The 26,917-nt window shown below is 58.5% G+C and overlaps 1 protein-coding gene across 1 annotated transcript; it reads left to right on the top strand.

Moving 5' to 3' along the window:
• The first annotated feature begins 1,472 nt into the window (after positions 1-1,472).
• On the top strand, positions 1,473-26,917 carry SCN4A (sodium voltage-gated channel alpha subunit 4). The gene is made up of 24 exons (XM_045985260.1): positions 1,473-1,745; positions 1,835-1,953; positions 2,090-2,179; positions 2,469-2,597; positions 3,105-3,196; positions 4,827-5,141; positions 5,555-5,618; positions 5,858-5,999; positions 6,800-7,009; positions 7,583-7,736; positions 9,610-9,848; positions 11,593-11,766; positions 12,546-12,902; positions 16,870-17,358; positions 19,409-19,541; positions 20,167-20,321; positions 20,859-21,032; positions 21,120-21,242; positions 22,558-22,836; positions 23,111-23,164; positions 23,456-23,593; positions 23,990-24,094; positions 24,640-24,910; positions 25,692-26,917. The coding sequence occupies exons 1-24, from the start codon at positions 1,473-1,475 to the stop codon at positions 26,915-26,917; spliced, it is 5,505 nt and encodes a 1,834-aa protein (XP_045841216.1).

The raw sequence follows: 26,917 nt of genomic DNA, 5'->3' as shown, positions 1-26,917 counted from the left end.
CTCTCCACCTGTTGGCCAAGCCCAAGGAAGTGCTGTGCTGGCTGGGGCAGGGACACCGCGCAGGCATCGGAGCCCGCTGAGAAAGGGCCACCATCCAGTGGAGCTCTGGGAGCCTCTGGCGGGGTCTGTCTGAGCCCTTCGGTGGTGAGGTGGCTCTGGGGTGTCTGGGCAGACCTTGCAGTGGCTCAGTGAATGGGCTAGCACGGTCCCCCTGTGCCTGCCCGCTGACGTGGGTCATTCCCCAGGACCTTTCGGATAAGTGACCCACCACCTCCCTTCCATAGGGAATGGGCTCAGGAGGGCTGGGCAGGAGCAGGGCCATCAGGAGAGGCCAAGGGACAGTCCATACTATTCTCACAGGCCTCTAAAGCTCCGGGGGGGGGTGCACCCAGTCCACACAGGGACCACCAGCCAAAAACAGTCCCTGGGACCTCTAGCCCTGTCTCCACCATTGAAACTGTCCATGTCATTATCCCCATGACCTTGCCTTTGTGTCCTCCTCTTCCACATTAACATCTGCAGGCTCTCCTGCTGTGGCCACACACACACACACACACACACACACACACACACACACACCCTGTATCTTCCTGCTCCAACCCCTCTGCTTGCCCATGGGGTAGATGCCACAGGTTCTGTGGGAGGGAACTGGTGGGACCCTCTGCAGAGCCTGGGTGCCTTCCTTCTTCCCTCTCCTAATCCAAATCATGCTTTCCCAAAGCTCAGGATACGGCAGCCCCCACCACACGTCTTTCTTTCCCCTTCCCTCCAGACCAAGGATGGTAAATACAGGCAGATCCACTACATTCTCTTCTCTCGTGCCCTGGCAGACATCACGAATCAATCACAACAGTCCTTTTCCACCCAGGCTGCCTGCAGCCTGGATGGTATCCACCCGCATCTCCAGGCAGCCCATAGCAGCTGATCTAGGTCAGCCCTTAAGACGAAATCTATCTGATACTCCTGCTTTAGGCCTGCTCCCACCAGGCCCTTCCTCTTGACCCTCAGGGCCGTGAGCACATTCACAACTGACTCCTGTCCACCTCGCTGCAGGACAGAACGACCTGAGCATAGTCAGCTGTGGTTCTCTCTGTCCCTATAGGCTGACGCCACCCAGTTCCGGAGCTTGGGCGCAGGAGGTGGTTGAAGGCACTGGGGCATTGGCCCCACCGAAGAGGACCTGGTGGGTTTGCTGTCCATCCCAAGGGCAGCCCACCCCCTGCTGGGGAGAGTGGTGCAGGCCCAAGGGGGGATGCTCTTGTGTCCAGCACCTAGCCAGGCCTTGCAGGCACAGCTCCCTGTCCCGACAGGGCTTGAGTGCCGGCCACCCCAGCCTGGCCCCGGGGCAGACAGGAGTTGAGTAGCAGACAGCAGGCCCAGGGCCTCGTAGGCGCCCAGCCCCCAGGGGGCAGCACACTGCAGCCTCCCAGGCCACCTGCCACCCTCCTGGCCGCCCAGCCCAGGATGCGAGGATGGCGAGCTCATCTCTGCCCACCCTGGTGCCTCTGGGCCCTGAGAGCCTGCGCCCCTTCACCCGGGAGTCCCTGGCAGCCATAGAGCGGCGGGTGCTGGAGGAAGAGGCCCGGCAGCAGAGGAACAAGCAGATGGAGATCGAGGAGGCTGAAAGAAAGCCACGCAGCGACCTGGAGGCTGGCAAGAACCTGCCCCTCATCTATGGGGACCCCCCACCCGAGGTCATCGGCATCCCCCTGGAGGACCTGGACCCCTACTACAGTGACAAGAAGGTCTGGGCCGGTAGGGTTTCCTCTCCCCGCCTGTCCATCGTCCGTCTGTCTGCCTGTTCCTGGGTCTCACAGCTCCCTCTCTGCCACAGACCTTCATCGTCCTTAACAAGGGCAAGGCCATCTTCCGCTTCTCCGCGACGCCCGCCCTCTACATGCTGAGCCCCTTCAGTGTCGTCAGACGCAGCGCCATCAAAGTGCTCATCCACTCATATCCTGCCCAAGCGGGGCGTGTGCCAGGGCAAGAACGGGCTGGGGGCGGGCAAAGCCAGGTGCTATAGGCGAGGAGGCCCTCCTCCCGCCTCTGCTCCCACCTGCTCCCTCACTTTCCTTGACCCTCCCCTGACGCTGTTCAGCATGTTCATCATGATCACCATCCTGACTAACTGCGTGTTCATGACCATGAGCAACCCGCCTTCCTGGTCCAAGCACGTGGAGTAAGTCTCTTCCTTCCTCCTCCTCGGAGGCCCCCTCCCCCCACCCCATCCCAGTCTGGGACATAGCCCACCCCAGGGGTGTGAACTCTGAGGGTGCCCCGTGTGGCACTGCTCTTGTCTTCCAGGAGGACACACACTCTTACTGTCTCCCTGTCAACACCGCCCCCCGGGGAGGGTCACTGTCACTCTCACCAATCAACCCCCGGGGCAGCATATTTCATTTTTGTGACCTCCCTCCTGGGAGGTCCATCATGGTCACGCCTGGCCCTGGCCACCCTCTCCCCACTAGGTACACATTCACGGGGATCTATACCTTTGAGTCCCTAATCAAGATGCTGGCCCGGGGCTTCTGCATTGACGACTTCACATTCCTCCGGGACCCCTGGAACTGGCTGGACTTCAGCGTCATCACCATGGCGTAAGCAGGGCCTGGAGGGCTTCCCAAGGCAGAGGAGTGGGAGAGAAGGGGGCCAGGCCTCAAAGGGAGAAGCTGAGTGGGCTGACCCTCTGGGAGGGGCGGGCTGCAGGGGTGACGGGCAGGTGTGCGGTGAGCTGCCTCATCCTAGGGGCTGCCATGGCTGGGGTCTGGCTTGGAGGCTCTCCCGATGCCTCCTCCACGTGCCTCCACACGCGGTGTGCCACGACACGCGGCAGTGCTGGACCCCGATCCCATGGGCCTCACGCACTGGGAGAGCTGGGCTACCCAACCCCACTCCCATCAAAGTTCTTTCACTGTCTTCCCCAGCTCTCAGGGCCCAAGAGGAACCTTGGGGTGTCTGACATGGCCTTCCCCCTAACCCCTGTGGTAACCCCAACCACAAGGATTCCTCAGGAATCCTCATTCTGGGCCTAGAGAAGCTGTGACTTCTGCCCTCCTATCTGCTCCCAACTCTGACACAGTCTTCACCCCAACCCCCTGGCCCAGGTACCTGACGGAGTTTGTGGACTTGGGAAACATCTCAGCCCTGAGAACCTTCCGGGTGCTGCGGGCCCTGAAAACCATCACAGTCATCCCAGGTACTGGGGAGGTGCAGGGACCCCCTGCCTGGGCCAGCAGGCCTCCCCCTATGCCCAGGCCTGGAACCTAACACTCAGGTCCAGGAGCCTGACCCAGGGTCACAATGCTCTGACACCAAAACCCGGACACAGTTGGGGCGGGGGGGGGCGGAGGGCCATGGCCAGGGAGGAGAAGGAGCCAGAGGCTGGAGGATGGGCATACAAGAAGCAGCACAGCAAGGGGGTGAGAGCACAGACTCTGAGCCAGATTTCCTGAGCTCAAGCCTCACCTCCACCACGTTCTAACTTTGACCTCAGGCAACTGGTTCAATCTACCTATGACTCAGTTTCCTCCTCTATAAAATGTGTGTGATAATAGTCCCACTCATTGGGGTGTTACGAGGATTAAATGTGCATGGATGTGTGTTAAATGAAATGAGCAGCTGGGCAGAGCAGAGAACTCAACCTGAGAGAGACAAAGGGAACGAGTGATGGAAAGTCCCAGCCCCGAGGGCTTGATAAGGAGCACGCCACATAACTGCTGAACAATCAGGCCAGGGCAATTCCAAAGTAATGCAGCAAGAAGCATGACATAAATAGAATCAAGATCACCCAGACCCTCAAAAAAACCCGTGGAGAAACTGGACAAGCTTCATGAAAGACAGTCTGAAAAGAGACAGACCCTGAGAGGAGGAGGATTAGGTCTAAATGCTGTAAAGTACCATCATTTTCACCTAGTCCAACACCCGCAAATGTGTCTGAGGAAAGTGAGACCCTGACAGGCCTTGGGAGGGGAAGTACTTCCTGAAGGCCACACTGCTCACTGGTCACTAAGTGAAGGCCAGAGTACATTTCCTCAATGCCAAGCTTCCAGCATCCTTCCAGCTCAGAGAGTTTTCATAAGGCCATGCTGAGCGCCTGTTTTCTGCATCAGGATAAGAAAAGGAAATGAACTGATATGGAAGTGAGAGACACTCTGAATACGCCCAAAGAAGTAGTTATGGCTTTTCCATAAATGATGGGAATCCATCTCTGGAAGTCTGTAAGAGTTTCTATGCCTTGTCTGTCCAAAGGGTCAGGTTGCAATAATATCTCCAGCTCAGTCTAGAGCTGCTGTTCCTTGGGTATTAAAAGGCATTGTAAGAAAAAGGGTTCTGTTCTCAAGTAAGTTAAGGAAACATGGTATTAAAGTGTGTTTGTTTCTACAGGACTTGTCAGAGCCTTTGTTAGGATAATCTACAGTCATGCTCCAAGAGCAAAATCTAGAACTGAGACTTGCCCAAACATTTATTGAACCCCTTCTTTTTTAAGGCACAGCTGGGGAGATCAGTGTTGTGTAAAACAGTTTGGGAGTGTTGACTTGGTGACATTTATTCAACACCACCATGTGCCTTTGTGTTGTTCTATGAGTCAGGCAACAGCCTGGAAAGTCCTCATAGTACATTCTCCTCATGGCCGAGACTCTGCCATTCAAATGCTCCATATCAAGGATGTGATGGGAGAAGGGTGGGCTCATTTGGGAAGGCTTCAGGGAAGTGGTGCCCCTAGTAAGTCAAGCCTTGAAGGAGATGTGGTAGGCAAAGGCCTGAGGGGGGTTGGAGAAGGAGCTTTCCACCTGCCCATCCCCTACTCTCACCCTCCCTCTGGTCAGGGCTGAAGACGATCGTGGGGGCCCTGATCCAGTCGGTGAAAAAGCTGTCCGATGTGATGATCCTCACCGTCTTCTGCCTGAGCGTCTTTGCTCTGGTGGGGCTGCAGCTCTTCATGGGAAATCTAAGGCAGAAGTGCGTGCGCTGGCCCCCGCCCTTCAATGACACGAACACCACGTGGTACGACAATGACACGTGGTACGGCAATGACCCGTGGTACGGCAACGACACGTGGTATGGCAACGACACGTGGAACAGCCATGAGAGTTGGGCCAGCAACTCGACCTTTGACTGGGACGCCTACATCAATGATGAAAGTAAGAACTCATCCTGGGGAGGCGGGGGGCAGTACCCCTTCTTCAATTTGACCCCTGGATTCCGGCTCTCGCCACACCTGCTCACCCCTCAGTCGGGCTGCGGGCGCAGGTGCGTGGGAGTTGGGCGCATGCGCACGCGCATGCGCATGCGCCCCATCCCGCGGCTCTCTGTGCCCCTGGGGCATCCCGACTGTCCACCCCACAGCGGAGGTGCGGAGCTAACGCTGCTCGCGGCTCAGCTCCCTGTCATGTATCTACCCAGAGACCTTAGGGGAGGGGCCGGGACAGCCAGAGAGCCTCCTCTTGGTGTATGTGGTGGACACAAATGTGCCCACAGGCGTGCAACGGGTGCGTGTGTCCACAGTGTGTCCACGTGGGTGACATGTTTCCTTTGTGGCCTCTGACTCCCAAAGGGAACTACTATTTCCTGGAGGGTGCCAATGACGCCCTGCTCTGTGGGAACAGCAGCGATGCCGGGTGAGTGTAGAGCGAGGCGGGGAAAAGGTGTCCGAGGGATGTCGGAAGACGGGAACTGATGAGGGACAAGGACGTGGGGTGGATGGGAACGTATGGAAAACCCGTGGACGGGAAAGGAACCCTTCCGTGTTTGGGGGGCGCAGACAGAACTAGAGGATTTTTCCTCTTGGGATCCCCCGACTGTCCCTCGGCTCCAGTTCTCTTCCTTCCCTAAAGCCAGCACCCGGTTTTATCCACAGGCACTGCCCCGAAGGTTACGAGTGTATCAAGGCTGGGCGGAACCCCAACTACGGCTACACCAGCTACGACACGTTCAGCTGGGCCTTCCTGGCTCTCTTCCGCCTCATGACCCAGGACTACTGGGAGAATCTCTTCCAGCTGGTAGGACTGCCACTGCCCTGCCTGGAAGCCCTGCCTCACAGCCCAACCACCACCTACCCTTCCCTTACCCCAGCCTCCTCAGGGCAGGACCTGCAACAAGGACCCCTGCTCCCTGAGAGCCCTCTCAGGGCCCCAGCAGATAGCTTCTTGGAGGCCTCTGACACTGGGGACCTGCCACATCTGAGGTCTTTTCTTCCTTCTCCACCTTTGCCTTAAGCGCTGAGATCTGGGCCTGGAACAGACCCCCAAGCCTCACAGCAACCAGTAGGGTAGCTTAGAAATTCAACATGGCCCCTACACAAGTATTTAGCTTCCACTTTTGTATAGGTAGGCAGGTGGCCTCTGGAGCAGCAGTGTCTTCTAGTTCCTGGGAATGTGTCTAACACGGATGATATCAATAGTGATAATAATAATGGCAACTGTTATTTGTTGAGCTTGTATTAGATGCCAGGCACAGCAGCAATGGTAGGATTCAAGTTGACCCCAAAGTCCGTGTTCACCATTTTTAAAAAATTTTCTTTTATCCTGGCCCTCTGATCTCAAGATAGCTGTCCCTGGTCCTCAGGGCTCTCTGAGTCAGGAGACCAGGAAAGTCTGGGTCTCAAGTGTGTATTTTGAAGCTCCCCAGAATGTGGCTTAGCCTGCCAAGGATGGCTGTCCCCTGCCTCAAGGTCCTCAAATCACCAAGCTCTGTGAGCGACCCTCCCTGTTTCTGGGCAATGGGTGTGTGGAGAGGGGTGGTGGGTGAAAGTAGGCAGGGGGCCATGTTACACTCCCTCTCCTTCTCCCCCTCTTCCCAGACCCTTCGAGCAGCTGGCAAGACCTACATGATCTTCTTCGTGGTCATCATTTTCTTGGGCTCCTTCTACCTCATTAACCTGATCCTGGCAGTGGTGGCCATGGCGTACGCAGAGCAGAATGAGGCCACCCTGGCCGAGGATCAGGAGAAAGAAGAAGAGTTTCAGCAGATGCTGGAGAAATTCAAAAAGCAGCAGGAGGAGCTGGAGAAGGTCTGGACTCAGGCAGAGGAGGTTAAGGGTTCTCCTGGGGAGGCTGAGATTGAGGAAGAGGCATGGGGTATGGGGCTGCAAGGAAGGGTGAGTGTAACGCCCCAGGTTGGGGGCTTCGATGGGATGAGAGGCATCCAGGCAGTAGAGAGTATTCTGCAGCTCTCTGCCTCAGTTTCCCTTTAAACAGCAAGGGATCTGGAGGAGTTAAACCTGAAGTAACCTTCCATCTCAAATATCTGTGGTCTTGTGATTCTTTCTGGGCAGGATATGGGTCCATGGGGAGAGGTGGGTCCTGGGGAGGCCCCGGGGTACAGCCCCTCATTGCCTCACCAACGCCTGAAGTGTAGGGCTTGTCAAGGCTTCCAAGAGTGGGGGGTCTTCAGGGATGAAGATCTTCAGTCATTTTGGTCCCTACCCCGTCAATCCCATCACCACCGAGGTCATCCCCCAACCCGCACCAGGCTCAGCTCAGGACAAGAAGAGGGCCCCATCCTAAAGGACTTGGAAAGAAGCTCTGAGAGTCCACCAGGCTCTGAGATGGACTCTCTGCCCACCACCCTTGCTGATCCACAGGCCAAGGCTGCCCAGGCTCTGGAAGGCGGGGAGGCCGATGGGGACCCAGCCCACAGCAAAGACTGCAACGGCAGCCTAGACACCTCGCTCGGGGAGAAGGGCCCCCCGCGGCAGAGCTGCAGTGCAGACAGTGGCATCTCAGACGCTATGGAAGGTGGGTGTTTGACACCCCTAAGGCATCCTATTCTGCTTGTCCTGCCCGTCATGCCACTCGGACTCCTGGGATGGGGGGCAGGTGGGGCCTGGCTGGGCCCAGCTTTGGAAGGACAGTAACTTAATATAGGCATCGAAGAAATGGCCGTGATAAATATAGTCCTGGCTTAGCCAGGCCCCATTCTGGCTGCAAGGCCAGGCTGCTGTGGGAAGTGGGGGCTTCCGGGAGGGCCTTGGGGGTTGCCAAGACAATGGGGAAGAACAGGAGGATCATACTAACCAGGAAGGCCCAGTGTTCTAGAAATTGGAAATCCTGCTCCTAATATGTCTTCTGAACAGAAACTAAATGTCAAAGGCCCAACTCTGCCCAGGTAGAGGTTACAGATTCCTGCAAATCCCCATGCTGTCCTATAAGTGTCAGGGAAAGAACAGGATAAGGTAACAAGGGTAGGGTGGATAGACACAAACACGGATGGATGGATGGATGGATGGATGGATGGATGGATGGATGGATGGGCTGGAAGATCAACGAATGGGAAGAGACATGGGTGTATGGATGAATGAGAGGAAAGAGGGGAGGGAGGGAAAAAAGAGGAGGGAGGAGGGCAGGAGGAAACAAGGGAAGGAAGAATAATGGGAATCCGACATGGAAGAGATCTGGTTCCCTTCTCAGGTCCTGCTCCCCTTCCTTTTGCCAGGAAGGACTAGGAGGGGCTAGAGGACTTTGGAGACCTCTAGAGGACACCTTCTCACCTGACTTTGTATGACAGGCGTCCAGGGATCTGCCCCAGAGCATGCCCCAGGGGTCCTCGGTGTCACTGGCTGAGAAGATCACTTAACGCTACCCTGGCTGGGACCACTGTGAGAAGTTTTGGGTGTCAGACACTGTTTGAGTCACCTGAAGTGACTTGGGGGTCACCAGCTTGGGGGTGGGGCTGTTACTATTAGACTAGAATCCACAGCCTTTGAGAGGTCCAATTAGCTAATTTCTGGGGGTGTCCCAGTCATGCACTTGAACCCAGGTCTCCATGGGACTTCTCCAACTCTTTCCTCATCTAGAGATGGGGGACACTAATAGCACTTCTCTCATACATTTCTGGTGGTAATGAAATAAGATCCTGCTGGGGCTGAGGACTCCCACAGGCAGCAGAGGCCTTCAAGAGCAGCAGGAAGGGCAGCATTATCCATGGGCCTGACAGAGCCCCTGGGCTCTAGAGCTGGGGTGGTAAGAACAGGGGATGTTTCCAGAAAGCCACTCTGGTGGGAAAGGCTAGACTGGCTGGGGACAGTGGAGGGATCAGTTTTGCTGACAATGGGAGGGAGATCCCTCTGGGGAATCCTTGGTTTGCTCTGAACGACACTGGCCAGCAGCAAGTGGAATGGGACCCAACCCTCTGCAGGGGCCTCCCACCTCTCCCTGGGGACCCTCAGGCCCAGCCAGAGAGCAGGGGTCTCCTCTGCCAAAGGTCACAGCCCTGGGCCATGGGCAGAAGGTGGGAGTCACTGGGGGGCGGGCTTTGTGAGGTATGCCAAGAAGGCCCAGCCTGAGGCAGGGCATTAAGAGAAGGGCTCCAGGTAGTGCTGGCCGAGGGGGTGGGGGTTTGAGGGTGGGAGCATTAATGCGCGGGGCTTTGGGGGTGGGACATTGAGGGGTTTGGGGCATGTGGGTGGGGCCTCCAGGGGCAGGTCTTGAGGGCAACCCACTGACGGGGTGGGGTGGGATGGGGGGCTTGAAGTAGGCTTGGCTGAGGGGATATATTTGAGATGTGAAATTCAAGGGGCAGGCCTGGAAGGTGGGACATAAGGTCTGGGTCAGGGAAGGAGGACACGGGGGCTGGGGGTGCTCATCAGGCGTGTTTCTACCCTACTCCCAGAGCTGGAAGAGGCCCACCAGAAGTGCCCCCCATGGTGGTACAAGTGTGCCCACAAAGTCCTCATATGGAACTGCTGCACCCCATGGGTGAAGTTCAAGAACATCATCCACCTGATTGTCATGGACCCCTTCGTGGACCTGGGCATCACCATCTGCATTGTGCTCAACACCCTCTTCATGGCCATGGAGCATTATCCCATGACAGAGCACTTCGACAACGTGCTCACGGTGGGCAACCTGGTAAGGAGGGGACAGGGAGAGGCGTCACTCCCAGGCAGGATGGGGGAGGGGCCACCTGGGCTGTGTGGAAATACGGGGCACTATTGGGGGCATACGGGGCCAAGCTGAGCTTATTCTCCCAGCATACGGGGGGCAGGAACTGAGATATAAGGGAGGTACATGGGGTGATCGAGGGGATGTGGAATTTTTGAGGGTATGTGGAGGCCGAGAGAGTGGGGATGAGGTGCTAGACATTTTAGGATCAGGATTCAGGGTGTCTGAGGTCCAGGCCATGCCCTGGATGGAGGCAGAGGTGGGGGGCTGGGGACACGAGTGACAGGTCCCTACCTTCAGAGGTTGTTGTGGGCCTAAGAGGGACCAAGGGACCTGAAAGTGAGGGCATATGGGTCTGGGCACCGAGGCCCAAGAGGTGCCCCAGGCATAGTCTCCCTCCCCCTCCCAAGCCCAAGGCCCACTACCATTTCCCCCAGCGTGGCCAGGCCTGCTCCCTGTAGGCCTTTCCTGCCTGGCTATTGTTGACATGCACTGATCCGCCTGCTTATCCCTGCCCATTAGGAGCATTATCACCTCGTTTCCAGCCCTGGTGGAGCCTGACAAAGGGAAAAAGCCGCCTCATCCCCTAGCCCTGCCCCACCCTTCCCCATTCCCTTAGCATGTTTCCAGATGGCAAATGGGCGAGATGCTCCCCCGACCCTGAGGGTGAGGAGAGCCCAAGGAGAACGAGATGTGGGGGCCTGTGGCAGTATGTTGTGGGTGGCGTGGGCATCAGACCCTGGGCTCCCAGCCTAAGAGGCAGGCACGTCTATCCCATGGATCCATCCGTCTGAGGCAGCCAGGCCAGACTGGGCTGGGGAGGGTGGGGCAAGGGTGTGCCCTGGGCTCGAAGTGCAGCTGCTGGGCCTTGCGTGATGGGCCCAGTTTGCCACCTGCCCGCCCCCTGCCTACCCCCTGCCCTCACTCCACTGCCGTCTGGGCACCTGCTATGGCCAGGGACAGCTCCCGGGCAGGGTTCAGCATGTGCCTGGGCAGACTGTAGACCAGGGCAGCTGGTGCCCGGCAGGAGGGGGGCTGTGCTCAGGGAGTTTTCAGAGGCTAGGCAGCCCTTACGCACCTATGCCTGGTTTATGGAGGGCAGCTCTGGCCTTCTCCTGGATCCCTGGGCTTGCCACTTTTGGCCCCTAACCTTGACTTCTAAGTCCACCAAGGTTTGCTGAGCTTCAGAACCCCTGCCAGTCAGGGTAGAGAGGGTAGGGTGTGGAGACAGGAAGACTAAATCAAGTACCCCAAGACCTGGGTTTGAGGTCTGACTCATTCCCATGTGGGTGGCGTGAGCAAGCACTTGCCGCTTATCTCTCGGAGTCTCAGTGTTCTCATTCTGGGACAAGGGACCGTCGCTCACAACTATGTAGAAATTGGCATCATCCTAGTGAGGTCATCACGTCAACCACAAAGTGCTATATGAGTGCTATATATTATGAGTGGGGTGAGGCCACAAGAAGTGAAGTGACTGGCCCATGGACACAAGGCCAGAAGTGGATGGGTTCAGGTGTCTCAGGGTGGTGCCCACTGTGCTCTGAGACAGGGCCATTCCACTCTTCATGAACGCACGTGTGCACACCTATAGGCCGCGGGTACCACTGCCTGCCCCCACTCAAGGCTCTGCCAGGAGGTGGGAGTCAGGGGGGACTCCCCAGGCCCCGTGCAAACTGAGGCTCTGTGATGTGGACCACCCCCCACCCCACAGGTCTTCACTGGCATCTTCACAGCAGAGATGGTGCTGAAGCTCATCGCCATGGACCCCTATGAGTACTTCCAGCAGGGCTGGAACATCTTCGACAGTATCATCGTCACCCTCAGCCTGGTGGAACTGGGCCTGGCCAATGTGCAAGGGCTGTCCGTGCTCCGCTCCTTCCGACTGGTGCGTGAGGCCCTGCGGCCAGGCTGAGGAGGGGCCGGGTGGGGGTGTGCAGGGGGATGGGAGGAGGGATCCCCAAGAAGCCACTTGTGCATGCCACTCCACCACTCAGAACCTTCCTGACTGGAAATGGGGAGAAAGAGAGCCCACTCGCTTATCACATAGGGCTACCAGGGACCGAAATGGTAGCCCTGGGAGCTGACATTTGGGCTTGACTCCCAGGGACCGGGGTGACGGTGGAACAGAGACCATACTGCAGACCTGAAGGCTGGGGCTCAGGAAGCTCATTAGTAGTGGAATTGGGAGTCCGGTTTAGGATCCTTTCCACCACCCCATAGGAACACTTCTAGTTTTTCCAAACTTGATTACGGGACCTGTCCTTCATCCACAAACATATAAAGTATACCGAAATCTGTGTACCTACACCCACTCCAACGGCCATCAACGTTCCAACAGCCATCAACATCTCTCCCCTACTTTGTGTGTGTGGGGGGGGAGCATGTGAAAGCAAATCCTGACATATACTGTGTCTGTAAATACTTCAGTCTATATCTTTAAATGATACAGCTCGTTTCTTTTGAGCACAATAAAGAGGATCAGGTGGTCGGATAGGAGGATTCCCATTTAACAGAGCGGCAGACCGAGGCCTCAGATCACTCATGGGGCGGGGATTTGAGTTGTTGTGGAGAATTGTTTCTCCCGAGGATGGGGCCCCCTCGGGTCAGGCCGGGTGGGGGGAGGGGGCTGGGCCTCACTGGCGCCTGCCGTCCGCCTGCCCCCAGCTGCGGGTCTTCAAGCTGGCCAAGTCGTGGCCGACACTGAACATGCTCATCAAGATCATCGGCAACTCGGTGGGCGCGCTGGGCAACCTGACGCTGGTGCTGGCCATCATCGTGTTCATCTTCGCCGTGGTGGGCATGCAGCTGTTCGGCAAGAGCTACAAGGAGTGCGTGTGCAAGATCGCCGCCGACTGCAGCCTGCCCCGCTGGCACATGCACGACTTCTTCCACTCCTTCCTCATCGTCTTCCGCATCCTGTGCGGGGAATGGATCGAGACCATGTGGGACTGCATGGAGGTGGCCGGCCAGGCCATGTGCCTCACGGTCTTCCTCATGGTCATGGTCATCGGCAACCTAGTGGTGAGTTGGGCTGGCTGGGTGGCTCCCCTCTCCCCCCACCACTGCCAGGAAACCCAAGCAGAACATGTCACATTCATTAAGTCCTTTAAATCGGGCTGTCCTTCCAGGGCCTTTGCCCCATGCAGTTAAACTGGATGAAATCCCTGCCGCTGGACTGTAGTCTGCCTCCCCCACCCACAAGGGCAGTTTTAAACAGTTTAACACTGTGGCTCTCCAATTTTAACCTGCGTAAGAATCACCTGGAAGTTTCTTAAAACCCAGATAGATTCCTGGCCCCATGTCCCCAGAGTCTGATTCAGCAGCTTGGGGGCCAGGGCCTGGGAATCTGCCTTTCTAACCAGCGCAGCTGTCGCAGGTCCAGGGGCGACACTGTGAGTAGTACTGTTGAAACCTAGCATCTGGGGCAAAGCAACATGACAGCTGGAGGCAGACCCACACTCCAGGCCTAGCTCTGCTGTCATCTGTGTGACCTTGAACGAGCGACTGCTCTGTGGTCAGCTGGGTGCGGGAAGACGGCACGCGGGGTTGGCTCCAGAACTCCAGGGCCTCCTGTCCCTCTCTCACCCTCTCACCCTCTTCCGTTCCTGGCATCAGGCCCCGGGAGTAGGGAGAATCCAGAGTATGGCATAAACGGCCTTCATCCTGCCGCTTTCTGTGGCTCAGGGCTTCCCTGTGGGGCTGGTGCTGGGGAGGAGCTGCAGGGGGCCCCATGATGAGCAGGGTTGTGGGCTGCCGTCACGCCGACCAGCATTTCTGTGGCTGGGGCCCCAGGGTGGCCTGTCTCCACATGCTGACGCCACAATTCCTGCCCTGCTCAGGGTGGGCAGCACTCCTGCCAGGAGCCTGGTGTCCAGCTGCCCCCATGGCCGACGCTGCCCTGGGCAACAGGGGGGTGGGAAGACGCACGTCCCCACGTTCCGCAAAGGCAGGTGGAATCCTTGGGCTGCTGGGTCAGCACTTCTCAGATATCGCTGAGCTCCGGCTGGGGCGGGAGCCGTCCAGGGTCACCTCCACGGAGGTCCTGAGCCCCCAGGGACAGTCGGGCAGGAGAACCCCAGGGCCTGGAGTGTGGGGGAGAGAGAGAGAAGATGCCCCAGCAGAACAGGAGTGGGATGGCGTGGGTAGCTAGCTCTGAGTAGAAGCCTGTGAAGGTAAAGGTTAAGGGCCCAGCACGACTGAAAGGGTCTGCAGTGGGTTTCTGTCTGTACGTGGGTAAACTCAAAAACAATGCAAGCCCCTGCTTTGCCACATACTGACTGGGAAACCCTGAGACATTATTTAACCTTCTCTCTGGCCTCAATTTTTCTCACGTGGAAAATGGGGATGGTGACGGTGGTGACCCACTTGAGCACGTGGTCTGAGCGCCCAGCAAAGCGTTTGGTCTACAAGGCGGGGGCTGGGGGGATGGGCTGCGGAGTGGTGGTTCAGGTCTCTGCCATAGGGCTCACCCCCACCCTCCCCGAGGACTGGGCTCCTGCCTGCGCAGAGGGCTTTCCCTGCCTTATCCCTAATGCTCTCCCAGCCCCGGGAGGGGGGTCACGTTGGCACCGAGGCACCGAGCTCCGAGAAGCCACTGCGGGGGACCACACAGCTAGTGTAAGACTGAGCCCAAACTAGAACTGAGTCTACGTTAGTGACAGCAGCGGGGGGGTGAGGATGACAGCGTCAATACGGGCAGTAACGACAGTGACAGCTGACTTCCATGTGCATTTGTCCAGCATTCTGAGCGCCTTCTCTGTGTCTGTCTCTTGATGCTCGCCATCGCCTCAGGGGGACGTGCTGTTTCATCTCTGCTTTTTAGACAGGGAAGCAAAGGCTCAGGGAGGGAAGCTAGTAACCTGCACAGGATCAGAACCCACGCAGTCTAGAACCCCTGCACTGCCTCCGTGTGCCTTTCACACAGGCGTGTCACTCCACACACACACACATGCACGCATGCAGACACACACACACTCCACCCATACTCCTTCCCAGCCCAGCTCTGCCTTGATCTGCTCTCGCTTGGCTCACGGGGAGTAGAGCAGCCCAGGGAGGCGGCAGCAGCAGCTCCTTGGACACTGTCCCCGCCTACTGCCCCCCCCCCCCCAGGCTTCCTGGAAGCCAGTGTCTGCTAGAGGGCACTGGAGGCATCCTGCCAGTGAGTGCGGCGCCCCGTGCCCCCTGCATTGTGGCACGTGGGAACTTGCTCTGGGTTACTGCGAAGAAGAGGAAATGATGAAGGCGTAGGTAACCCACCCCTCAGAGCCCCTGGGGGAACATGATGTCCATCCCCCTTCCCCCCAGTCCTCTTCTCCACGCCTTGCCTGACGCAGCTATTTCTGTCCTAGGCAGGAGCCGTGTGCAAACCCTGCTGACCCAGAGAGCAGCTAATTCCCATCTCAGATGTGTTTCTGAACACTGGATGCCTCCCCCACCCCACCCGGGCAAAGGGAAAGAAAGACCCATAAATGTTGGTTGGAGGCAAAAGCAGAAAAGCAGCTGGAGGGCAGGGAGATGAGGAGGAATGCCCCCCGCACACACCTTCTCCCCAGGGTGTGTATCTATAGAAATAAGTACTTTAAAGGCATTATGCTAACATGGTAGTTAAGGTGATGATAAAAAGGCCTTGGAGGAGTCCCGGTGAAACCAGGCCATGACAGCCACATGGAGAAGTCGGTTGAGGGTGGATGTGCACAGGCTCCCCTACTCCTTGTCCTCTTATACAACCAGCCCTGTCCCTAGGTGCCTCTGGCTGGCAGGAACCAGGACCCCCCAATGCAGCTGGGCTTCACTGTCTTCTTTGTTCCCTGGGGGAGGGAGACTGGTGGAAGGCAGAGCCACCAGGAAGGTAGAGGCACAGCCTCTGGGGCTGCCATTCACATTATAGTCTAAATGAATGATGTCTTCCAAAGTTATGTAATGACTAGACACCTGGATTCTAGTCCTGACTGTGTTGGATGTCTCAGGGTATATCCCTCTATCTCTCTGGGACTTCGTTTCCTTATTAATAAAATGCTGAGCTGACCTCAGAGCTAATCATACTCTTTCCTACACCTTATACCTTCTGCCCTTGCACACCTGACAGCCAACATGTTTTGAGTGCCTGCTGTGTGCTCTACTTGTACTGATCTTTGAATCTTCACAACAATGCAAGGAGGTGGGTACTAGAACCATCCCCATTATACCCATGAAGAAACGGAGGCACAGAGCAGCGATATGATTTGCCTCAGGACACATCACTAGTACACCCAGCTTCGAGGCCAAGCAGCATGGTTTCAAAGCCTGCACACCCCAGTCTCTACTACCACACAAACCCACCTCACTGATCTGGTCAAATGTCTGTCTCTACTAGGTTAGAGCTCCCTGACATCACAGTGGGAAAGGCTCAGCAATGGTCTGTCTCTGGAAAATAAAGCTGGAGACTGCAGGGGTAGACCAGTATTAAATCTTTCAGCAGGGAAATGGGAGTGGGAAGAAAGCCAGGTGGAGCAGGGAATCCCGAGGAGAGAAAAGGGGGTGACTAGCAAATGTCCTTCCCAGAGCAATAGGGTATGTTGCTCTGAGCCCCAGGGAGCACAGGCTCTATTAACAGACAGGAAAAGAAGGCTCAGCTGATTCAGGGTCCCAGTAAGTCCTGGAAACTCAGAGACATGAGCCCTGTTCTTTGTTCTGCCTTCCCAAGCAGTGGAGGTGGAGGACAGAGTCCTGGAAAGAGTCCTTGTCACCCAGTGGGCCTCCCCAAACCCTGCCTCTGCCCTGATCTTGCAGACTCCTGGCATGTGCCTAAGCCGCGACTTCTCTTTCTGCAAAGTGGGGCCGATAGGAATGCTCCACCTCCCCGAGCAGTTGCAAGGATTCCATTAGGTGATAACCTTTTAAATGCCCCCATGTGGTAGGTCTGATCTGGAGGCCTGAGCCGGCTGAAGGTGGCACCCTCAGCGGACCCCCCGAGGCTGAGCTCAGTCTCCTTCCAACCCCTGCTTCCCAGGTCCTGAACCTCTTCTTGGCCCTGCTGCTGAGCTCCTTCAGCGCTGACAGCCTGGCTGCCTCCGACGAGGATGGCGAAATGAACAACCTGCAGATCGCCATCGGGCGCATCAAGTGGGGCATCGGCTTTGCCAAAGCCTTTCTCCTGGGACTGCTGCATGGCAAGATCCTGCGCCCCAAGGACATCATGCTCAGCCTCGGGAAGCCTGGGGAGGCTGGGGAGGCCGGGGAGGCCGGGGAGAGTGCCCCAGAGGATGAGAAGAAGGAGCTGCCGCCCGACGAGGGTGACAAGGACCTGAAGAAGGACAATCACATCTTGAACCACATGGCCCTGGTTGACGGTTCTCCCCCCAGCATCGAGCTGGACCACCTCAACTTCATCAACAACCCCTACCTGACCATTCACGTGCCCATCGCCTCTGAGGAGTCCGACCTGGAGATGCCCACGGAGGAGGAGACTGACACGTTCTCAGAGCCTGAGGATAGCAAGGTGAGCCCATCACAGCACCCAGCTTGAGGGGCCCAGGGGTCAGACAGACAAGGCTTCAAATTTTTGTGTGACCCTAGACCAGTCACAAATCCTAAGCCTTGGTTTCTCCATCTGTAAAATGGGGGTATGGCACCTCCCTCAGGGCAGGGTCGGGAGCAGTAGGTGAGATGCGGTGCATAAGCACACAGAAGGCTCTCTGTGCGTGGTGACTGACCCTGCCTGTCCTTGCCCAGTGTCCCTTCCCTCTGGCTCCCCACCTCCACCTGGGCCCCGCTCTCACCAGCAGGTGGTGCTCTTGGACAGGACGTTCCTGTCTGTGGTGCCTTGGCTCCAGGGTTAGGACCCAAGATGACCCTCTTAGTGCTCCTCTGAACTTGAAGTCCCTCCGGTTATCTCACTGGAGCTGATCCCAACCTCCCAGAGGGGCCAAAGTGCTGGGTCTGGGCTGGGGACTCTGAGGGGTGGAGGGGGTTGGGGGGCCACAGGGGCTGGGTACAAGGAGAGCAGAGAGCTGGGCATTCTCAGCAGTAGCCCTGACCCACCCACCCAGGAGATGCCCCTCCTCCTGCCTCTTCCCAGCAAGGGTGACAGAGGGACTGGTAGTCACCCCCCAGTAGCTCAGGCTGAGGCTGGGGCCTTGCCTGAGCCTCTTCAGGGAGTGGACTCTGAGCCCCAAATCCTGTCCTCCAGCTCTGGCAAGGGAAGGGCCAGCACCTCGGGTAGGGCAGGGCCCCTTCCCCATCTCTACCATCTCGGCCCTGAGCCTGGCTGGGCACTGGAGTCTCAAAGGATTTTGCCCTGAAAGCTCTTGACTCCTTATTCCCCCCGATATGTGTCCCGCTGACTTACCAGGGGGCCAAGTGCCTGCCAAGCTATAAATACCCAGGGAAATGTGGCACCGACCTCGGTATGAGGAGCAGGGGTGGGGGAGGGCTGGAGAGCACCCAGGGCCAAGGCTCCGGGGACTCTCAGGGGGGCAAACAAGGCTCCCAGGGTGATTGTGGGAGTTGGGACATACAAGCAGGGCAAGTGGTTTATTGGGTGCCTTGGCTGACCTAATGCCTGCCTCGGTTTCCTTTTCTGTCAGCTGGGCACAAGGGGACCTCCTTAATTTTCTGGTGCCATTCTGGATCCAGAGCTGTCCTCTCCGTCTTCCCATTCAGGGGCCTCAGCTCCAGCCATGAAGGGGTTCTCTTGAGGAGGGAGGCTAGGGCCAAGAACCTGGCTCGGGACAGGGGGAGGCCTGGCCAGGCCAGACACTCGCCTCCCCAGTTTTGCCCCACTCCCATCGGGTTCCCTTTGCCCCAGGCTGGAACTTCTGCTGGGTAAAGTTTTTCATCCTTTCTGGGCTCCTCAGCCCAGTGGACCCTGGACACAGGAAGGCCCAGATCTTGAGGACACTGCGTGCAATTCCCTGCGGGCTTTGGCAGCCCCGGCTCCATTCTGACCCCTTTCATGCTCCCTCAAAAGTCCCCTCAGGCCTCTTATTCCTCCACTTCCCCAGCCTGGCTCAGCCACCCCCCAGCCTCCTCCCTTACCTGAGGCCCTCACCTGCCTCCTTCTGTCCTCACCATCCCTTCCCAGGCCTGGGCCCAGCCCTGCTCCAAATGGAGGTGCGTGAGGGCAGGACCATAGCTGCCTTGGTTGCTGTGGTTCTGCGAAGGCCACGGCACTGGCTCCATAACCCGGGGCTCAGGGAATGAATGAGTGCTGAATGAATGAGTAGGTCAGCTCCACCCCCTTTCTCCTCTCCCTTCTGGTCTCCCATCCTGACCTCCTCCGTTAGAACACCTGGTGGAGGGGCGCCTGGGTGGCTCGGTGGATTAAGCCGCTGCCTTTGGCTCAGGTCATGATCTCATGCTCCTGGGATCGAGCCCTGCATCGGGCTCTCTGCTCTGCGGGGAGCCTGCTTCCTCCTCTCTCTCTGCCTGCCTCTCTGCCTACTTGTGACCTCTCTCTCTGTCAAATAAATAAAATCTTTAAAAAAAAAAAAAAAAAGAACACCTGGTGGGAGAACGCAGGGTTCACGTCACCCTGTGGTCCCCCGCAGAAGCCAGCGCAGCCCCTAGATGGGAACTCCTCCGTCTGCAGCACGGCCGACTATAAGCCCCCTGAGGAGGACCCCGAGGAGCAGGCTGAAGAGAACCCCGATGGGGAACAGCCCGAGGAGTGCTTCACGGAGGGTGAGGGCGAGCCCGTGTGCGTGCACCCCTACCGCCTCCCCTGGCGCTTCCCCCAGCCCAGCAGCCCCTGGAAGGGATGGACCAGGCCAGGGCCTGGGGTGCAGGTGACATCCTGGCCCAGCCCCAGCTACCTGCCTCCTTGAGGACATCTCAAGACCATGTGCATCACTGAGAGCAGGCAGAGCCGCCCCCCAACCCCCCATGCTGCCCTGCCCTGACACAGCCTGGGGGAACACAGCCCCAGGGAGGGGCACCAGAGCCCGAATGCCTCCCAGCCCCTGACCCCCTGAGCCTCAAGCATGTGTGGTGGGTGCACACCAGGCCCTGCGGACTGCCGCACGGAACCCCCACAGGGCCCCGAGTGTGCTCGGGAAGGGCTGCTCTAGGACTATTACCCTCCTCGGCTTCACCAGCAGAGAGAGGCCAGCCCGGACCTGCAGGAGAGAGCCCTGCACACGCCCTGCTGCACCCAGGGCCTGGGCTGGGCCGTGTGAAGCCTGCCAGGGAGGGGTGGGGAAGATGGGCTCAGCCAATCTCGGGAAGGGGGTGGGAGCATGCGGCCTGTGGGTCTGGGGCCAGCCCCCAGTCCTGTGATGTGGTACCCTTGCCCCCTTCCCTCCCCCAGCCTGCGTGCAACGCTGCCCTGTCCTCTACGTGGACATTTCCCAGGGCCGTGGGAAGATGTGGTGGGCGCTCCGCAGGGCCTGCTTCAAGATTGTCGAGCACAACTGGTTTGAGACCTTCATCGTCTTCATGATCCTGCTCAGCAGCGGAGCCTTGGTAGGCACGCCCTGGGGGGCGGGCGTGGGCAGCGGCAGGTGCCAGGCCCAAAGGAGGCCCTCCTGGGACTCCCTCCCTTTTCATACCATGGGAGGGATGAGACCTGGTCGGTCTGGGCCCCAGAGGACCCTAAAGGGACTCGCTTGTGTTTGCGGGATATGACGCAGAAAGTGTTCATTTTCGTAAAGCAACAGGGAGGGTCCAACTCTGTGTGCACCCCCAGTGACAGGTGGCGGCAAGGCAGAGGTGGGAAGGCCCTGGGAATGTTGAGTGAGGGGGTGGTCAGGGCTGAACATGTGTCACAGTGCAGGCCCCCAAGCAGGTGACTAAGTGTCGCCCCTGGAAAAGGGCTGCTGAGCGGCTTCTCCCCGTGGGGAAACTCACTTGCCCCATGGGCCCCGCAGAGTCTGGGAAAAGCCAATAGCCTGGTCCCAGTCCAGACCCCGGGAAAGCCATGGTAGTAGACTGGGTGGGGGACGGGGCTGCCGCCCTGGCCTCTGTGGCTCCGGCCACCCCCAGCTACGCTGGCATCCCCAGGCCTTTGAGGACATCTACATCGAGCAGCGGCGAGTCATCCGCACCATCCTGGAGTACGCGGACAAGGTGTTCACCTACGTCTTCATCCTGGAGATGCTGCTCAAGTGGGTGGCCTACGGCTTCAAGGTGTACTTCACCAATGCCTGGTGCTGGCTGGACTTCCTCATTGTGGATGTGAGTGTGCCCCGCAGCCAAATCCCAAGGCAGCCCTGGGGCCGAGGAGGCCCTGCCCGCCCTGACCAGCCCACTCTCCCTCTGCAGGTCTCCATCATCAGTCTGGTGGCCAACTGGCTGGGCTACTCCGAGCTGGGACCCATCAAATCCCTGCGGACACTGCGGGCCCTGCGTCCCCTGAGGGCACTGTCCCGATTTGAGGGCATGAGGGTGGGTGCCCAGGAGGGCTCTGAGGAGGGCTAGGGTTTGGGGGAGCAGCCATCGCAGGGCGGGGTGCAGTGAGCACAGGTCTGTACTCCAGCCACCGGTGGGGGGAGGAGAGGCCGGGGACTCTGGGCCCTGCTGAAGGCCAGATTTGAGGACCCCCAGACATCCTCCCATACCACCCAAATGCCCCTTCCACCGCTCAGCCCCTCCTTAGCTCATCCCTGCCACCGCTGGGGGGCAGCAGAGGCTGCATCAGCTCCTAGGAAGGGCTCTCCCTCCCTAGGACGGAGGAAGAAGAGAGGCAGGCCCGTGGGTGTCGAGATGTCCCTCCCTGGCCTCAGATCCCGGCCCACCAGAACTGTGTGACCTGGACAAGCAGGCAGGGCCTGGGCCTGGGCTCTGAGCCTGCCCACCCTTCCATCAGGCCCTTGAGAACAGAAGTAACAGTAAATAATAGAAACTTTGGCCAAGACAATTGGGACTTCCCCAGCCAAGAGAGGTCTGTTGGGAACAAGACCCACTCACAGGGACAGATGTCTGTGAAGCAGCTGGTCGCAGGCCAGCAGGGCACTCAGCCAGAGGGGCTGCCTCCTGTTCATCCAAGGGGCCAGCCAGTGCTGGGTCCTCCCGCCTCAGAACCAGGGACCCCTCCTCCCCGAGGGGAGATGACCTGCCCATGCAGCTGGCTGGTGCCCCGGCCAAGAATAGAGCTATACCCCAGGCATCACCAGGTCTGTGCCGCCCACTCTGTCTGGAAGTCATGAAACACCTTCTCCTCAGAAAAGGACGATTCTCAAGATTAGGCCAACCCGACAGAGTGAAGCTAGCCTGTGCAACCAGGGTTGGGGGTGGGGCACAGGGTCCTTCTGCTTTGAAGACCCCGATGCCTTCTTTTCTGTATCTGTGTCTCTACTACTAGGAACGGATGAGCAGGGGGCCAGGTCACGGGGGCTGAGTTTCCTATGGGGGCCAAGAAAGGAGTGTTTGTCTCCTGCCTAGTGACCCGTGGCCAGGCTGCTTCCAGAGAAGCCTAATGCCCTGACTCTGGGCTGATAGCTCCAGCCAAGCAGAGAGCCCTCTTCAACCACTAGGCCAGCAGCACCCCAACCCTACTCCTCACTTCCCCACCCCCACCCCCAACATAGAGCCCAGCAGACTTCTCCCCCAGGCCTGGCTCAGAGCGACCCTCCTCCAGGAAGCCTTCCCTGAATAACCATCCCCAGCCCTGTCTGGTCCCCTTGTTAGTGTAGGAGGGGAGCCCTGTCCCAAAGGAGCCTGGGTAAAGATCTGGCAACAAGCCCTCACCCTGGCCCCCCAGGTGGTGGTGAACGCCCTGTTGGGAGCCATCCCCTCCATCATGAATGTGCTGCTTGTCTGCCTCATCTTCTGGCTCATCTTCAGCATCATGGGCGTCAACCTGTTTGCTGGCAAGTTCTACTACTGCATCAACACCACCACCTCTGAGAGGTTCGACATCTCCGAGGTCAACAACAAATCTGATTGTGAGAGCCTGATGCACACAGGCCAGGTCCGCTGGCTCAACGTCAAGGTCAACTATGACAACGTGGGTCTAGGCTACCTCTCCCTCTTGCAGGTGGTAAGTGTAACCTGCTGCCCTTGCACTAAACTGAGATGGAAGTGCTCCCAGATTCTTACTGTACCTGCACCCACTGCTACTCCTCGTTAGGAGGCCCCCCTACCCTGCTTCCAGTGCTGTGGGACCCTGAAGTAGTATCTAGACCTCTCTGGTCTCTATGTGATGCCTGTCCTGTGGGGCTCTGGGGAGGACCAGGCTAGAGTGAGGAGGGAGACTCATGGATGGTAGAAATGGGAAGCAGCCCCTCTCTTCAAACCTAACCACACTCTCCCAGGCCACCTTCAAGGGCTGGATGGACATCATGTATGCGGCGGTGGACTCCCGGGAGGTGAGTGGGGCTCACCGAATGTGGCAGGCAAGCAAGCCAGGGGAGAGGGTTCAGACCAGAAACACAACCATCCCCGGCCCCATGCCACGTCCTGAGGAGCCCCCAAACTCAGCAGCCTGAGGGGTAGAAGGGTCCACCTCTGGGCCCCAGGATGCTCTTCCTGCCAACAGTGAGATGGGGAGCGGGGAGCAGCCAAGGTGCCCCCCAACCTCTCCGTCCCATCCCATCCCATCCCCATCCCGTCCCATCCCTGTGGCTGTCCCATCCTGTCCTGTCCTGTGGCCTCCGCAGAAGGAAGAACAGCCCCAGTACGAGGTGAACATCTACATGTACCTCTACTTCGTCATCTTCATCATCTTTGGGTCCTTCTTCACCCTCAACCTCTTCATCGGTGTCATCATTGACAACTTCAACCAGCAGAAGAAGAAGATGAGTCTCCACCCACCCTCCCTGGGCTCTATCCTCCCTCTCTTCGCTCCCCCGTCCCTTCATATAGTCCCTCATGCCGCCTCAGCCCCTGCCGTGTGGTGCTGGTGGGATGACTGAAGTGGCAAGCCTGGGTTCAGATCCTCCCCGGCGACTTTGAGAAAGTGACTTGGCCTAGGCCATGAGCCAATGCTGGTCCTCTTCCACACTGTCACCCCACTCCCCTCCCTCCTTTCTCTGGACCCTGCAGACCCCCTCCCCCTCCCTCAGCCCCTATCCCTGGCCCCTCCAGGTCCCCTTAGTGGTGTGGGGGCTGCTTTAAGGGTGGTGCCCGAGGTGGGGAGGTCCTCAAGACACAGGAGAGGGGCCCTCAACCTTACCGGCACCATCCCATTATACTTTGGAGGGAAAGACATCTTTATGACGGAGGAACAGAAGAAATACTACAATGCCATGAAGAAGCTTGGCTCCAAGAAGCCCCAGAAGCCAATTCCCCGGCCCCAGGTACCAGCCCTCTGAGCCCCTCCTCCTACAGCCTGGATGAACCTTCCACCCCAGGGGTGGACCAAATGCAGGCTGCCCTCTGCCCACCAGGCAGTGTCCCTACCGTGAGGCTGGGGCCACCTGCAATGAGGCTGGCGCAGCAGTGGCCTCAAACCCCAGCCACTGGTCTGCCCCTCACCTGGCCTTGCACAGCCCTCCGTGTCTGCCCACCCCTTTAGTGGGAGGGAGGCCCCTACAAGTGGGCGGAAGAGGATGTCCAGACACCTTCCCCAGTGAGCAACAACTTCAGGAGCAGGAAGAGAGGTTGCCGGGGAACCTGAGAGGAGAAAGGGTCCTGGAGGGAGGAAGCAGCCCATGGACCCCCCAGAACATCCTGTCCGGACAGGTCTCCCCTCCCTGCCAAGGCCGACTCTACCACGAGTCCTGACACCCCTCTGTCGTGCTGTGTGTCACCCCATGCCCCCGGCCTGTCCACACCGTGTGGGTCCTGACCACTGCCCCCCACATCCACTCCCCTCACCCTCGCACCCCTCCCTGTGCTGCAGAACAAGATCCAGGGCATGGTGTACGACTGCGTGACCAAGCAGGCGTTCGACATCACGATCATGATCCTGATCTGCCTCAACATGGTCACCATGATGGTGGAGACGGACGACCAGAGCCAGCTCAAGGTGGACATCCTGTACAACATCAACATGGTCTTCATCATCATCTTCACCGGCGAGTGCGTGCTCAAGATGCTCGCCCTGCGCCAGTACTACTTCACCGTGGGCTGGAACATCTTCGACTTCGTGGTCGTCATCCTGTCCATCGTGGGTGAGCAGGGCCGGGCTGGGCAGACCCACCCAGGGAGACCCGCGGCTCCCGTCCTTGCGCTCACACACCTGCCCTTGCACCTGGAAAGCTTGCACACGCATGTACGCGGACACACGTGCCTAGGCTGCTGGCGTCCACACCAGGCCCAGAAAGCACACGGGCCGGGCTCACAGGCAGGCTGTCAGCTGCACACCCACCACACACTTCTAAAAACATTTGCCCGATCAGTAGATGCACACTCGGCTGCCGAGGTGCCTAGCGGAAGACAGACGGTTCCCGTACCCGCACACACAGACGTGCACAGACGTGTGTCGGCGCGATAGCAACTAGCCACTTACTGATCATTTGCGGTTTGCCTGACACTGCGCTATCCCAGGAGGAGGCGCTGTTACCACCTCTGCTCTACAGGTGAGGAAGGTGAGTCGCAAACAAGTCAGGCTCAGAGTCACACGCAGAGCTGTCCTCCCTCTGTCTCACCTGGGGCGTCTACACACAGAGCTTTGGGAGTCGGCTAACCCTCAGCCCCACCAGCCTGGGCATGTCTCCCCTCCTTCCGGCTGTGGCAAGGTGGAGCGGAGCCCCCGGCCCCAGGACCCTGGGAGAGCCCGGCCTCATGGGTCAGGCCATTTGGGCTGTGCTTCTCCTGCTCCCTTCTGGGGAACAGCACACCAGGCCAGGCTCCCTTGAGCCCCACGTGCCTCCTCTGCCCCCCACCCCGCACCTGCTCCCTGACCCCGCCTCCCATCCCAAGGACAGAGCTCCTCACTCTTGCTCCCTGCAGGCCTTGCGCTCTCCGATCTGATCCAGAAATACTTCGTGTCACCCACACTGTTCCGAGTGATCCGCCTGGCCCGGATCGGGCGTGTCCTGCGGCTGATCCGAGGGGCCAAGGGCATCCGGACTCTGCTCTTTGCCCTCATGATGTCCTTGCCTGCCCTCTTCAACATCGGCCTCCTCCTCTTCCTCGTAATGTTTATCTACTCCATCTTCGGCATGTCCAACTTTGCCTACGTCAAGAAGGAGTCGGGCATCGATGACATGTTCAACTTCGAGACCTTTGGCAACAGCATCATCTGCCTCTTCGAGATCACCACATCAGCCGGCTGGGACGGGCTCCTGAACCCCATCCTCAATAGTGGGCCCCCCGACTGTGACCCAACACTCGAGAACCCGGGCACCAGCGTCAGGGGTGACTGTGGCAACCCTTCCATTGGCATCTGCTTCTTCTGCAGCTACATCATCATCTCCTTCCTCATCGTGGTCAACATGTACATCGCCATCATCCTGGAGAACTTCAACGTGGCCACCGAGGAGAGCAGCGAGCCCCTCAGTGAGGACGACTTCGAGATGTTCTATGAGACGTGGGAGAAGTTCGACCCCGACGCCACGCAGTTCATCGACTACAGCCGCCTCTCGGACTTTGTGGACACCCTGCAGGAGCCGCTGAGGATCGCCAAGCCCAACAAGATCAAGCTCATCACACTGGACCTACCCATGGTGCCGGGGGACAAAATCCACTGCCTAGACATCCTCTTTGCCCTCACCAAGGAGGTCCTAGGCGACTCTGGGGAGATGGATGCCCTCAAGGAGACCATGGAGGAGAAGTTCATGGCCGCCAACCCCTCCAAGGTCTCCTATGAGCCCATCACCACCACCCTCAAGAGGAAGCACGAGGAGGTGTGCGCCATCAAGATCCAGAGGGCCTACCGCCGGCACCTGCTCCAGCGCACGGTGAAGCAGGCGTCCTACATGTACCGCCACGGCCAGGACGGCGGCGGGGACGGTGGCCCCGAGAAGGAGGGCCTGATTGCCACCACCATGAGCAGGATGTATGGCCAAGAGAATGGGAACAGCAGTGTGCCGGGCACGGGTGAGGACAAGGGCTCGACGGGGGACTCCGGACCAGCCATGGGACTCGCGCCCATCAGCCCCTCAGATGCTGCTTTCCCTCCCTCCCCACCCCTGGGGCAGACAGTCCGCCCAGGGGTCAAAGAGTCTCTCGTCTAA

Source organism: Meles meles, chromosome 18, assembly GCF_922984935.1.
Source record: "Meles meles chromosome 18, mMelMel3.1 paternal haplotype, whole genome shotgun sequence".
Classification (NCBI taxonomy): domain Eukaryota; kingdom Metazoa; phylum Chordata; class Mammalia; order Carnivora; family Mustelidae; genus Meles; species Meles meles.
This window is presented reverse-complemented; position numbering and strand designations above follow the sequence as displayed.